Source organism: Asterias amurensis, chromosome 1, assembly GCF_032118995.1.
Source record: "Asterias amurensis chromosome 1, ASM3211899v1".
Lineage (NCBI taxonomy): Eukaryota > Metazoa > Echinodermata > Asteroidea > Forcipulatida > Asteriidae > Asterias > Asterias amurensis.
The window spans coordinates 27771363-27786367 of NC_092648.1; the positions used below are offsets into that span (position 1 = coordinate 27771363).

Sequence of the window (15005 nt, forward strand, 5' to 3'; positions counted from 1 at the left end):
CAATTCCGGCAGTGATGCAAGCGATACAGGTGTGCCAGTCAGGCATTCAACAATGAATCGTATTGTTTTATTTATGTTCAAATTCAACATCAGGCGATGAAGGCACATTTTAAAGGGCACGGAAAGAGAGAAAATTAAAGTCAAAATGCCTTGTGACTAAAATAGGCACGCGTTTAAGGCAAATTATGACGTTTTCCTGTATCGTAATTATAAGGTTTTTTAACCTCGTGCAGGTTTCACCATTTGCACGAAGTGTGAAAAGTCCAGTTCTTGCAATAGGCAAACATGTTAGGCTAATTGTGGAACTTGCTGAATGAGATGTATAACGTCATGGTATATCATCATTCGAACGAAGTAATAGTTATTAATATAATAGTCATATTGTTCTCAATATCGATTCTGATATATTTGAAGGGAATACTGTTAAACAACTGGCTTAATGACAGATAATTTCACTTTTCGTTTCATAATTAATACATAACTATACGTCCATAACCTCAACGTTTTTGGCGGGAAGACGGTTCATAAAAAGTACGAAGACAATAAATCTGAACTTGTGTCAACCTTAAAGACCAATCAAACAATTTTTATAACGCAATCATCGCTTTATGGTCACCATACCTCGCATAACTTGTTTTGCATTTACAACACATTTTCACATGTTCCATTTTTGGTTAGCAACCGTCCCGATTTTGCCTTTAAAAGCTCTTTCTGTTGTACTAGTGTGCCACTCTGCCAACCTGCCCCCCCCCCCCCCCCCCACTTACGCACACGTGCAGAACAGAGGAGTGGAGGCACTATAAAAACCCTAGATGGGTCGATCCTGGACCACTCTGTGACCAGACGATGGTGAGCAGGTACTCACTCGAGATTGAATCGCTCCAGACCTGTAAACTTTCAACACAAGATGGGAGGAGTTGTTGCAGTTTTGGTTCCAGTCGTCGCGATAGCGTGTATTATTTTTTGCCGTGAGTATTAACTTTAAGAGTGGGCCGATAATGCTTTATTATCAGGTCTTCACATTATAGTCGAGGTCAGCAAAGGAATTTGTTTGTCATCTTATTACAACAAAAATAACCATTCAAGAAATCCCAGTATTGGCATTTCCACCGCACCCTTTCTGTCGTCAAACATAAAAACGACGACATCTTGTGAATTTATTTTTATGAGTAAGGGGAGGTCGGGTCCAGACTGTAAGTTATGTTTAACTATTTTGATGCAAGAACTTCTCGTCATGTTTAATCTCTGTCTGTTTTGTCTGTTTAAATAACTTTATTGTGTCATTTTATGTATTTAAATGCTGTTATCCATCCTGTCATTGGCGCTGTGCGCTGTTGGATGTGGCTTGGGCAAAAAGGTAACAAAATAATAACAAATTGCGCAGTCTTTTAAAAGTTGGTTCTCTTAAAAATATAACAGGTTTTATCCCCCAATTTGCATCTATTTATTTATTACGTCGGGATAGTCCGTTCACATATTATGGACATGCCTTTAAGCCGCACCAAAGGCAGTTTAATTTGTTTGCTTGTGTGAGTTTAAATGCTACCCTTTTAAAGCCATTATACACTTTCGGTAAACAGTATTGTCCAAGTCCCACACTTCGTGTATCACAACTTATATATAAAATAACAAACCTGTGAAAATTTAGGCTTAATCGGTCATCGGAGTCAGGAGAAAATAACGGGAAAACCCTCCCTTAATGTTTCCGCACGTTTCGCAGTGTCAAGACATGTGTTTACTATAAATCCGTAATTCTGGTTGTCGAGAATTGATAATTGTTTTTATGTTTTCTCAAAAAGTAAAGCATTTCATGGAATAATATTTCAAGAGAAGTCTTTTACAATCACCTTCTGTAAACCCTGTAAGTTATTTGTAAATACGGTGAACTTTTTTTTTTTTTTCTGTTCCGAAAGTGTATAATTGGCTTTAAATGTCAAACCCAATTTTACTATAGGCCTATGTCTGTTATGTTCATGTTTACTCAAACTGTACATTTTTGTAAATCTATTCAATGTAATTTTGCCCGTGGCAACCAAATTTATTATTTTGTATAAACCATGAGTAATAATAAAAAATAATTCTAAAAGCGCATACTGGTAATGTGCTTGAATATCAATCTTGGAAAACTTGTTCAATGTGAAAAAAAAAATATCAAAATATATATTAAGTATAGGTATGAGATCATCCGCACAAAATAACATGCCATTGTATAGACATCCACTACAGAATTGGACCCCTATGTGTTCGTTAATGTTATCGATTTTAACCCAAATCAGACCTATTAATAATTATTCATAAATACCTCAGACAGTTTCGCTATTCCTTTTGGTGGAGAGCGCGTCACGTGGGTGTGTATAAACCTTGGTTTATGACCGGTAAAAAGTGTTAATTCATGGGCGTGGCACGCAACCTTGCACATGTGATTATAAGACAGTTTCTTCATTTCTATTGGTCGAGAGCAACGGCTGGGACAGTGTTGTGCCACATCACGCGATACGCGCAACGCGCACAGTATTTCCTTACAGGGGGTTTAGACCATGGGATGGGTATTGAAAAGGGGCCTATTTTGGGGGTTTCGTGGTCCCCATCTCCGGACCGCATGAAATTTGACGCACAAGGGTTTTCAATGGTACTGAATCCGAATTTGGTTGTTGCTAAGCTCTAAAACTGCACAGTTCGTGAACAGACCAATGTTTGGGTCATTTTAGGTCAAAAACAGTATTTTTTGATAACGTCTGTATACACTGGGACTATTTACCAATCGTTCACGGCAGTGCACGAACCTTTTCCAAGTGTTTAATGTGAACGATGTAAATTTTCCCCTTTTCTGTCCGATTAACATGCAACGGCCTACAACAAAAACCCATGATTTGTATTGATTGAACATCAAGTACAATTAAATGCCATTTGTTTTTTGTTGCTACGACGTGCGTGTGTTAAATTTTTATTATCACACGCGCGGCCGAGTTAGATGTGGGACGCAGACGCACTATTTTGTTCGTATTCAACTCGCGCTTGTGTGATAACTTATAATTTTGTCGAACGAGCCTGTGAATCGGCATCCTTTTATTCAGGGGTTTGAAGAAATACTCTGTATGTTATAATGGTACAGTGTGGGAACGAAACACGATAATGCTTCGAATGACGTCACCCATTTCGCGGGCTTCCGAGGATTTTTAGATCACTATTTGTCTTCGTTATTGTTTCTTTTCGGGATTCGGTGCATGATTTTCGCCAAGCAACAGCAAGTAATGGATTTTCTGTATTTTATTTCATACCTACATACACAAATTGCGTGGTCCAAAAGTGGGGGCTACGGTTTTGAACAATTTTAGCGATCATCCCACGATACGCGTGACGCACACAGCATTCCCTTATAAGGAGTTGTTTACCCGAGGGCGGCGGAGGGCTTTACCATTTCATAGCTGGGGGTGTCATTTAACAATAATATTATAATTTTTGCATTTATATTACTTTTTGACCAAAAAATGATGCTGTTTTTGACCGAAAAGGTATTTATGAATGGGAATCAAAGTGTGTTGACTCGGTTTTCAACTAGTGGTTTAAACCCGTCGAGGCCTGGTTGTTTATAATTTACCTCGACTTTGTCTCGGTAAAATTATCAAGAACCAGGCCTCGTTGGGATTAAACCACTAGTTGAAAACCTCTTCACCATACATTGATTCCCTTAATTATATCGTCACTCTGTTAGAAGAAGGGGACCCCGCCCCACCCCCAAAATATTATTATTATTTGTGTTTCTTTCAACACCGCAGTAAAAAAAAAAAACCTTAGTCAACCAGCAATAGACACAAAAGTATAATGAGGCATTGCGCCATTCCAGAAACCATGGGGGATTTCCATTATTTTTTGTTGGGGGAACAGGGTATTACACATTGTTTTTCTCCAATTTTGTTTCAAAGCTTTCAAAGCGTGACCGGTAGTAGGACAAACGGCGACCCTTTTCGATTATACGGCTTCGGCTTTAGATTCGGTGCATGATTTTCGCCAAGCAACAGCAAGTAATGGATTTTCTGTATTTTATTTCATACCTACATACACAAATTGCGTGGTCCAAAAGTGGGGGCTACGGTTTTGAACAATTTTAGCGATCATCCCACGATACGCGTGACGCATACAGCATTCCCTTATAAGGAGTTGTTTACCCGAGGGCGGCGGAGGGCTTTACCATTTCATAGCTGGGGGTGTCATTTAACAATAATATTATAATTTTTGCATTTATATTACTTTTTGACCAAAAAGTGATGCTGTTTTTGACCGAAAAGGTATTTATGAATGGGAATCAAAGTGTGTTGACTCGGTTTTCAACTAGTGGTTTAAACCCGTCGAGGCCTGGTTGTTTATAATTTACCTCGACTTCGTCTCGGTAAAATTATCAAGAACCAGGCCTCGTTGGGATTAAACCACTAGTTGAAAACCTCTTCACTATACATTGATTCCCTTAATTATATCGTCACTCTGTTAGAAGAAGGGGACCCCGCCCCACCCCCAAAATATTATTATTATTTGTGTTTCTTTCAACACCGCAGTAAAAAAAAAAAACCCTTAGTCAACCAGCAATAGACACAAAAGTATGTTGAGGCATTGCGCCATTCCAGAAACCATGGGGGATTTCCATTATTTTTTGTTGGGGGAACAGGGTATTATACATTGTTTTTCTCCAATTTTGTTTCAAAGCTTTCAAAGCGTGACCGGTAGTAGGACAAACGGCGACCCTTTTCGATTATACGGCTTCGGCTTTAGATTCGGCTCGGGCTACGTTCTCTCGTCTGAAGCCCTTGGCACGTACGCAAGGCATGCGCAATTTGGCAAAACGACCGCGGGACCAAGCTAGCCAGCATGAGCCGAATCCAAAACCGAAGCCGTGGTTTCGAAAAGAGCCTACGTCCCTGCCACAGACGGTTACGTCACTGTGTCTGAACAAAATGGAAATGAAGAATGAAAGACACTCTGTTGCAACACCCTACCCCTTTGTTATTGCTCACCTTGAAGCCGAGGCCGACGTGGGTGAAACAACATGAACAATACAAGAAATTAGTATAAAATTACATCTAGAAAATAAACCAATCTAGAAGAGGGTCCTAGTTAACTTTAGGCCTGATAAAATGTGAATGAGAAAAATGGGTCGATTAAACTCCAGCAATCTATCACTCAAAACCAAAATGTTGTTCATTGTTTGTAGGCCTATGGTAAAATATAGTTAAATTACTAGTTGGCTTATTTGTCGATGGTAAACAATCTATTTATGTAAGTTTTGAGTGAGTTGGTTTTGGTTTCGGAGCGAGGTAATGTCAGTGGCAGTACAATAGGCCTGTACAACTACATACGCGATGCATCGAGGTAATTTATATCGAGCAACGTACCTCTATTCCCGCGCCTCCCATCCCAAAGTGAAAATAAATACATTTGTTTGTCTGAACAAATTGTTATTAAAACCGAACTACGGACGCAAGACGTCTTAAATTTCCCGGGATGGTTGTCATATAAGGAAGGAGGTCTGGTGTTCTTAATTCAGTATAAATCTAAAGTTACTTTCTGATGATGGGCTTTTGTGGACTAGGGAAAAGTATTCAATCAATGTAACTCGGTAAGGTGTTTATGCATAAGTTAATTGTAGTGACTTGTTGCATTATTTTCTTCTCTGCCAATGACCAACTCAAGTGATAAGGTTGAAGAATCGACGATCGAGCAAAACAACAACAATTCAATTTTTAGAGCCACTAGAGTACGGCCAGTTTTGGTTATAACTATAAACCATACTACTGAAAATGTCAAGCTTTTTACTGTGAAGTAGGCCTACTGTACTTTTTGGAAAACATTCTACATGTTGTATGTTTTGCCTTTCTTTACATACTATTAGGCATAAGGCATCATCTTTTCTTAATGCTATTATTTTAACGCAAAAAGTTTGCCTTCTCTGTTCAATACTGGATCCCATATAAACCAGCCATTTCTAAATCGAACACCATACTCGCTCCAATCTGTTATTTCCCTCATGTGAGTCTCTTGCACTTTAACTTGAACTAAAATACCGTGTGTGGCCTACAAAAAATGAGAATTTTCTCTTTTGCTCAACATCATTAATAACAATTGTATAAATCCATTCCCCCCGCAGATAATTATGCGCTTCACTTCTTTGTTGTGCAAGCAAAAAACCAAAAACCACGAAATCTAAAACTTGGAAAACCCCATTCAATCGATCGCATGACTAAATTTCTGTATTTAACTTTAAATAATAGTTGTGTTTGTGTTGCTGTCAAAGCTATATACAAACATGAGTGACATAAAAATAAACACGTCTTGAATACTGGGCCTTTATTCATCACAAACATTGCTAGGAGATGATTCAAAGGGGGGCGCAAGTTTGTACCATGAGTCTAGTTTTTTTCTAGAGCTATGGCCGCTCTATGGTTTGTACACAGTTCGCCAAAGGGGGTGGGGCGACAGAATCTGGGGGGGGGGGGGCAGAATCTCCTGCCCAAAAAGCACAAGTAGCTCAGCACAAAATGACCCGGTGACCAGAATTAGATGGTAACTTAACTGCGCTCAGCAGACAACAAGTTGTTCAGCAGATTTTCTGTCTAAGCAGCTCTAACTCGCCCATAGGCTATGATGGACCCAAGGGCCAATGTCGGGGGGGGGTGGGGGCGGGGTCCTATCACTGAGTTTCACTACCGGGTCAGAGTTGAACCTGGGACATGGGGGTCGGCCTGATTTTAATGGGTCAAACTGACGTGCAGGATAGTCAAAATCTAATTGTTGGACCCAAGTCGATCAGTCTGACCCACCTGAGACCCAGTTGGGTCAATTCTAACCCGCGAGGTTTGATGTTACAATCATGAATCTATTTGAATGCTGCTCTTGAATTGATTTTATTATTGTGTATGCGCACGCTGAAATCTAATGACGCAAGAATTATTATTCATTTTATTTTAGCTCACGGGCCTGATAGTCCTCCAGCTGACAAGACCCCTCCAGTGTTGCAAGGTCCCTGTCCCTCTGGATTTAATGTCTACACGGACCCTCGATGGCACAGCACTGTGGTTAAATGGGATGAACCACATGCTACAGACCGAAGTAATCCCGTCAGGTAAGAGATGTACTGGTGCTCCCATGATTACCCGAACCCGACGGACACTTCCACACTTGCAACCGTATACAGGCATATGCCTAATAAATGTGACGCGGCCGCGGTCGCGCAACTTTCGATGTCACGAGGCCTTTTTCCAAATATTGATGATTTATTCACAAAGATTCAAGATTGTTCGAAGTGTTTATGCAAAAATGCTGAAAAGGTGCCTATAACGTCGCCCCTCGCAGGTGTGGTGCACTTTGTATGGGAGATCAGGGCCCAATTTATAGAGCTGCTAAGCACAAAAATTTGCTTAGCATGAAATTTCTTCCTTGAGAAAAACAAGTCAATATATATAGCTCTATGGGTCGGACAAACTCGGTCATGCGTGCGCGTATATTTTGGCACGCGCGGCAGAATCGTGCAGAATGTAAATTGGGAGTGCTCCATAGAGTTATATATAAGAACTAGAGCGCGCACTGGCCTATATACGCGCCCCGGTATGCGAGCAGGCGGCCATTTTCTGAGGCCGTGTCCGAATTGGCGACTTTGGCTACAGCTACGGCTAGATCAGCGCGTCTGTCAGTGTTGACGAATAGCAGACGCGCGCGCCCTAGCCGTAGCTGTAGCCGAAGTCGTCAATTCGGACAGCTATCTCACAGCGTGTGTTTGTGCGGCCATTTTGTAAGTTGAACAAACAGCATCGCGTGAGCGTTCAATAAAAAAACCTCAAACGTGTATTTCATATTCAACACGCGTGCAGAATGACGCGCTTGTCATCTTGCGGTCCCGTGGCGTTTGTGCACGAAGCATCACTCGTGCGCCCTCTAGTTCTTATATATAACTCTATGGAGTGCTCGTACACGTGTCTTGCTCACGTGCGCGGTGGGCGGAGCTTAGTGGAAAGCCGGAACGGTCCATTTGACCATGATTTGACCATTAATGAACCTTGACACACTGATGAGGAGAGTTGAAGTCTTATTATAGGGCCTAGTCGTCTGCTCTGCTGCTGTGATTTTTACTTTACTGTCTTTCTTTCTTCTCATTCTTCAGTATTGGAAGGGAGGACAACAATCCGAATTCTGGCAACAGGTTTAGTGCCTATAACTCTCCGTACTTCATAAAATATAGTGCTACCGATGGATACGGGAACAAAAACGGAAATTTGTGTTCGTTCAAGATCACAGTGACAGGTAAGCAGTACGAAATGCATGATGTGGGGACGACGGTATAGCCGAGTTTCATTTATCCACAGGTCCCATCCACACACCGCGGAATAAACAATTTACTTTTTTTACGGTAACAATGTGGGGATTTTACCGGCCCAGACTCAAATAAAGGAAAAGTTTCCGTATGGCGCCACCACTTTTTCATTCGAAATAAAATAAAATTGTTCACAATCAAAAACTAAATGTTTTTTTTTTTAAATCATCTATCCAACCTTTTAACAATAAAACTTGCACTTCATAAAGTGTTCAAATTTTTAAAGTTTTGGTTTTACGTTGCGAGAGATAGTCCGCCATTAAACAACAGTGCTATGCATAGAGGACTTTGAATTTTCCACATTGGAGCAACGTCATATGTTTTACACACCTTTCATTGGTTGGTATTTTATTGAATATTCAGAAGCGAGTATGCCGTGCAAAATAAATCAAAAATATTATTCAATTACTACTAAACAAATTTAATTACATTTTTGTCCTAAGGCATGGCTACTTTAGGTTAGACTCCGGATATCACAAGGCATGACAGTAAAACACCCCACCCCCTTTAAAGCACAAACCCTTAGCATAACAATCTGTTTTCCCCCAATTCAGACCAGTATTAAATGTTTGGTTTCAGGAGATAAAAAAACGATCTATGATCTCTTTAATGTAGACATAATACTTATTACGTTTATCAGAATTTGTTACAGTATGCAGTTAATCAAAACAATTTATCTTTTCCATTTTCACTTAAAATATTTTAATATTTTCCCCATATTGGCATGCCATAGAATCCAAAATAGCAACCACATCATGTGATCTATCTATTGACTAAAGCAGAATGAAACTCAATCTATCAGATAATAATTTTGTTTTGAACTTTTGAGGTTGGATGATGTTTCTTCGACTCATTTGATTTTTGCCATAATAATGCACTAGTGATTTATACCAAAATTCAATCATTTTATAAATGTTTGAGCATAACCAACGACAGGAAACTTTTTTTCTCAGCATGATTATGCCTGACAAAAATACAGACTGTGAGTAAACAACAGAGCTTCTGTCACCGGCGGAGCTTGCACAGTCTGGCGGTAAACGGGAATCAAAGTTTGGGTTCGAAAACATATGAGGGTCGATAACATATGACGCTACGATATTTAGTTACCAAATATTTCTGCAATTTCTGTCAGCTGTCTGTAGTGTATTACTGTGTATTGTGTAAGTTATAATTATAAATTTAAGCAAGTTTACTGTATTATATGTGAAACAATGGAACTATCCAACTATCAATTCAAAATGTTCTGTTTTCTGCAGCATGCAGTGCGTATGCTGTTGATTCTTTTCTGCACTTAAAATGGAAATTATTTTTGAAACATTTTATGACCTCACCAACAATTTCTGCCTCTTTTAAAAAAACTTTTTGTATTCAGGTGATCTTTTGGTATTTTAATAATAGTTTGGTCTGAGAAGGACCGGTGGTTTACAGCTCAACGTTTCGATCAGTATGCTCTTATTGTCTTCTAACTTTTACTCTGTCTTCTAACTTTTACTCTTAATTATTTAATGTTTTGTTTGTTTCAAGAAATAACATGTGGGCTCCATCCAGCAGTGTCCATGGGTTATGTCTCCTGTTCCCATCAAGACTTGTATGGATCGACGTGTACAATTAGCTGCACCAATGGATATTCCATTACTGGAGGACCAAGTAGCCGCACATGTCAAAAAAGTAGCAAGTGGTCAGGGACCAAACCGTCATGTACACGTAAGTAAGGCAATGGCCGAATCGGTGGCTCAGGCTATGGCAACAGCTGGGTCACCATGGCACAATGCATCATTATAACCCTCATAGCAAAAGCCGTAACTGTAGCCAATTCGAATGGGGCCTAAAGCTCATGGCATGCATCTACATTTGTACAGCTCTCTCTTGAGATGTCTCTTTAGCTCTGCTGAGTCTCTTCAGCTCTGTGAGTCAATTACTCACTTACTTAACATTGTTCATGACAGAGAAACATAATGACTTTGTGTGGAGAAGATTTTCAATAAAAATGTTGATGTCAAAAGAGTGTGTGGAGATTTAAGAAAAATTAGACACAAGGTAAAAGGAAACAAAATGTTGATATGAATTATATTTTGTATAAAACTATAGGTTAATTATTTGAGAAGAAAGAGTTGGAAAGACATTTGTACACAAAAAAATGCTGTATGAGGTTGGAATGGACTACGCAAGTCTCATGCATGAAAACAGTGTCTGTCGGACCAAAGTGGTCACAAAAATGTTTGATTCTGCGCAAGACTTGCATCCGGTCTATCTGATTCCTCATGACATAGACAAACATGTTATGTAATGTCTCTTTTCATTTTGTTCTTAACAGCAATCCAGTGCCCTGACCCTTACCCCAGCCTGCCAGATACATCCACTACCTGCACAGATGGCCACAATTATAACAGCATTTGTTTCTTTGCCTGTCAACCTGGTTACAGCCTACCGTCCAGTTCAACTGGCATAAGAACATGTAGAGCGAATAGGGAGTGGACGGGACCAGCGAATCCAGTATGTGTTGGTGAGAAAATCTGTCAAATAATTTTGGGGAATAACAATCTGTACAATTTAGATGTGTTATAATAATTTTAATAATTAATAATTTTTTGGGGGCTAATCATCCTTACTTTAGCTAAGAGCTGAATTGCGAAGGACGCGGCTCCAATGTTTTCGAGAAGCAGGCATGCAAGGGCGCCTGTGGCTGCCAGCCCAACAACCCTTTATGACCATGGACCACAGCCAAAGATCGAAAGTGTTTGATTTTTCCTGAAGGAGGAAAAAAGGATGGTTTCGTAAACCCTTATGGCACAGCAAAGAACCAACGTACCACTCAACTCACATATGGCCCTGGCCGGGAATCGAACCGGTGTCACCTTGGTGAGAGGCGAGCGCTTTACGCACAAGCCAACCATGCAAACCAATGCATTGTAATTATGCGGGCCACACAAATCTGCTTGAGCGAGGCATATATGAATGTCCTGATAAAAAAAAAACCCACATAATTTGAATCAGACTCAAACCTAGATGCTGTTATAGGCAACCAAAGACATAGCATGTAATGTTTCAGTTTTAAAACTGATCCCTAACCTGTATAATTTAGTAACATTTTTCTTTACAGACACGCAGCGTCCAGTTATGAACTGCCCAGGTACTATCTCGGCTTATGCAGGGTCTGGTCAAACCACCACAACAGTCACTTGGGACCTTCCGACTGCGACAGACAACTCGAACGAAGTACTTACCGCAGAGAGAACAGAAGGGCTTCCTCCTGGAGATGCTTTCAGCAGAGGTTCACATGTCATCAAATATGAAGTCAGTGATTCCAGTGGAAATACAGCTAGGTGTTCATTCAGCGTTGTTGTGCAAGGTTAGTTTATAGTTTAACAGTGTCAGGGAAATCAAACCATGGGATAAAATTTGGCCCTCTTATCTTGTTGTTTTATTATTGTGATGTGCCGTTGCCGAGTGATTAAGAACACTGGACTCAATCATGGCTCTTGTTGCTTTGAGCGAGATACTTTACCAATAGTTGACTTGTCCTTAGGATTGGGATTAGTAGCACTCGTAAGATAACCTAGAACACTTATTATAGAACAGAAGAGTAGGGGTTACCCCGCTGGTAATGGTTCACATAGCAAACACCCATTCTGCAGGTTTCCTCAGGCTTGGTAGCTACAGTGATTAAAGGCACTGTACACGTTTGGTAATTGTCAAAGACCATTCTTCTCACTTGGTGTATCCGGACATAAGCATAAAATAACAAGCCTGTGAAAACTTGAGCTCAATTGGTCATCGAAGTTGCGAGAAAATGATGAAAGAAAAAAAAACCTTGATTGTTGGACGAATTTGTGTGCTTTCAGATAGGAATAAAAGACTTCTGGCTAGAAGTCTTTTATTATTTTAGTGAGAAATTACCTCTTTCTCAAAATGTATGTTACTTCAGAGGGAGCTGTTTCCCACAAGGTTTTATACGTTCAACAGCTCTCCAATGCTCGTTACCAAGTCATATTTTTGAAGTTAATATTTGTTTTGAGTAATTACCAAACGTGTACCTTCCCTTTAAGTTCACTTACATGTATGAGGTATCTTTGGTTTCATTACCAGAAAAAAAACCCAAATAATGTAAATGTTTTCAACTTGTGTGCCCATTGTATCCTTAATGCCAGTAAAGCATGGCCATGGCCAGTGATTAGTTAGAATATCTATTACCAAGTTTTGTACCATGTAGATGTAGATGGGATCTACACTAGGCCTGAAAAAGCCTGGTATTGACCCCTTGCACGCACATCATACGCGGCGACTGTGCCACGCTCAGCATGTTTGTGGGCAATAGGTTTACACATGTTTTCTTTGCCAGTTATTCAGTGTTCAGCCCGATCCTTCCTCCCTGGCCAGTGGATGATGTGCACATCACAGTTCAACTTTGGCTCTGTTTGTCAGTTTGAATGCTCATCAGGCTTTGTGTTGGATGGAAGTAACACCAATGAATGCTTACGACAAGGGGATACCGCTAATGGTGTTTGGAGTGCACCACAACCAACTTGTGAAGGTAAATGGCTGTCCATGGCTTGTGTGCTGGCCATGCTTATGGTTACATAGTAGCAGCTGGAATGTTTAAAATTCTGGTTTTTTTTTAGCTCTCTCTCTGTTGTAGGACAATAGACCTTATGCATTGACATCGTTCAGCCGCCATCTTAGATGTAAAACGATGACGCAACAATCAAATTGCACAGATTTGTAAGTGCAGCGCATAGGTTTGGCCAATCTCCAGCCTCATTTTGACCTCTAGGTGAGGGCGCCCTACTGATATGACACCATGTGCATAAGGTCTATAAGATTTTGCAGTAAGTCCCCTGTCGCTCAACGCATTTGTGAACCATCTTCATATTAAAGAATGTTTATCTCATGCATCACTGTAGTCTTGATTCAAAGGCGCTCCTGTTGTAATCTAGAAATCTACTCCCTGCTGTTATAATTTCCTTTGCCTATAGTGAGTCGTTAAGAGAAGGCGCTATCAACCACAAATCACTATTACCCTGACAACCGCTATCACACAGTGGACTCCCATTAGCGGTCTATCAGAAGAGCGTGCCCTCTTGTGGCGTCACCAAACCTTAAGTCTAGTGCTTAAACAGCTGCTTAGTCGTGATGCACTGACCCCAGTTTCAAGTACATGCCATGTTTATTTTGACTTTAACATGTTAACATTGTATTACTGAATAACAACAAGTTGGGAATGAGATTTTTTTTGTAGGACCAGTCAATTTCCTTTCTATTGAGTTTGTATTATATGCCTAGCTTCCTTGATGTATTGCCCAAATCATAAGTAGCTTATGAATCAGTTACTATGGGTCAAAGTTAGAATGTTTTTTATTTATATATATTATGTTTGTCCCGAATCAACAGTTGTTAAAAATGCTAAAATTAAATTTACAATTTCAGTCATTAACTGCCCGGCACTCAACCCACCAGTGAATGGTGGAGTTTCTGGTGACTCCCCACAGTGCCCTACTGAATATGGATCATTGTGTGAGATTGAATGTGACGATGGGTATGAACTCACAGGAAGTGGATTTTTTCGGTGTCTTGCATTGTCTGGAGCGTCTGAAGGATACTGGGACGGTGATGATGCTAGATGTGAAGGTAAGAACAAACATTTCATGCAGATAAACTAACAGACATAGTGTTTGGCTTCAAGAAACAACAGGGTAATTCGTACGAAAGAAAATAATGTGGTAAATGTTGAGGCAAAATATCAAGTCAGTGCACATTAAAAGTGCACGAGAGCCTTTTGTACTTTGGTAGCAGGGGCACACAATCCTTTTTGTTTATCAATAAAAAACGAGCATTGTCGGCAATTTCTTAGAGAGAAATCTATGGATCTGGATACAGACTAGCTCACTTTTAAAAAGAAGTATGAAAACATGGTTCATTAGTTTGTTGACGGAAAGAAAACTCACTAAGCCTTTGATGAGCAAAGTTCACGGCTAAAAATTAATGAGCAATATGTGACAAAAAAAGACTTTCACCCATATAACATTGATGTGTGTTGGCATTGTATACTCAATACTTTCCCTAGCTCTGTGAAAAAAAAGTCACAAGGCACATTACTCAGGTGGGATTTGAACCCACGTAAAACGTGTGCTTTGCAAGTCTAGTATCTTACCAACAAGACCATCGAGTTTGTGCGGAGATTAATAAAACCATTTTGTTCTTAACCCAGTGCAAACTTGCCCTCGTGCCTATATCTCCAACTATGTTTGATGTGGAGATTAACAAAACCATTTTGTTTTTAACCCAGTGCAAACTTGCCCTCGTGCCTATATCTCCAACTACGGTCTGATCACCAACCGAGATGAGTGTCCAGCCACCAATCAGGTCCCTGCTGGTTCTACCTGTCGTTATGCTTGCGAGCCGGGCCATGTACTGGTAGGGTCATCAGAGGTCACATGTGGACTGGATGGCGAGTGGGATTCATTGTTTCCCTATTGTGAAGGTAAGCAGTGAAGTTTAATACTTTGATCTTTTAAAAGGTCTTTGGGTATGGTGTTAGCTAGCGGGACATATCGGTTGTTGCATGCAGTGATTGGTTTAAAACTGTCTTGATAAGGTTAAGTTTCCAAGTGAAGCCGTCCTGGTCGAAGGTCTCAAAGCCTGACGTCCAATG

General features: G+C 40.2%; 1 protein-coding gene across 2 annotated transcripts in view; it reads left to right on the forward strand.

The window, feature by feature from the left end:
- The window catches only part of LOC139935378 (uncharacterized), a 62302-nt gene that overhangs the window by 8844 nt on the left and 38453 nt on the right, over window positions 1-15005 (forward strand). Inside the window, exons 1-9 of one of the 2 annotated variants that reach the window (XM_071929939.1) lie at window positions 841-968; window positions 6958-7111; window positions 8147-8286; window positions 9881-10060; window positions 10671-10859; window positions 11457-11705; window positions 12696-12887; window positions 13781-13981; window positions 14640-14834. In XM_071929939.1, coding sequence (XP_071786040.1) covers window positions 908-968; window positions 6958-7111; window positions 8147-8286; window positions 9881-10060; window positions 10671-10859; window positions 11457-11705; window positions 12696-12887; window positions 13781-13981; window positions 14640-14834 — 1561 coding nt within the window. In that variant the 5' untranslated portion in view covers window positions 841-907. Of the gene's footprint in view, window positions 1-840; window positions 969-6957; window positions 7112-8146; window positions 8287-9880; window positions 10061-10670; window positions 10860-11456; window positions 11706-12695; window positions 12888-13780; window positions 13982-14639; window positions 14835-15005 lie in introns of those variants that run through there. The other variant, XM_071929929.1, reaches the window with a different exon arrangement.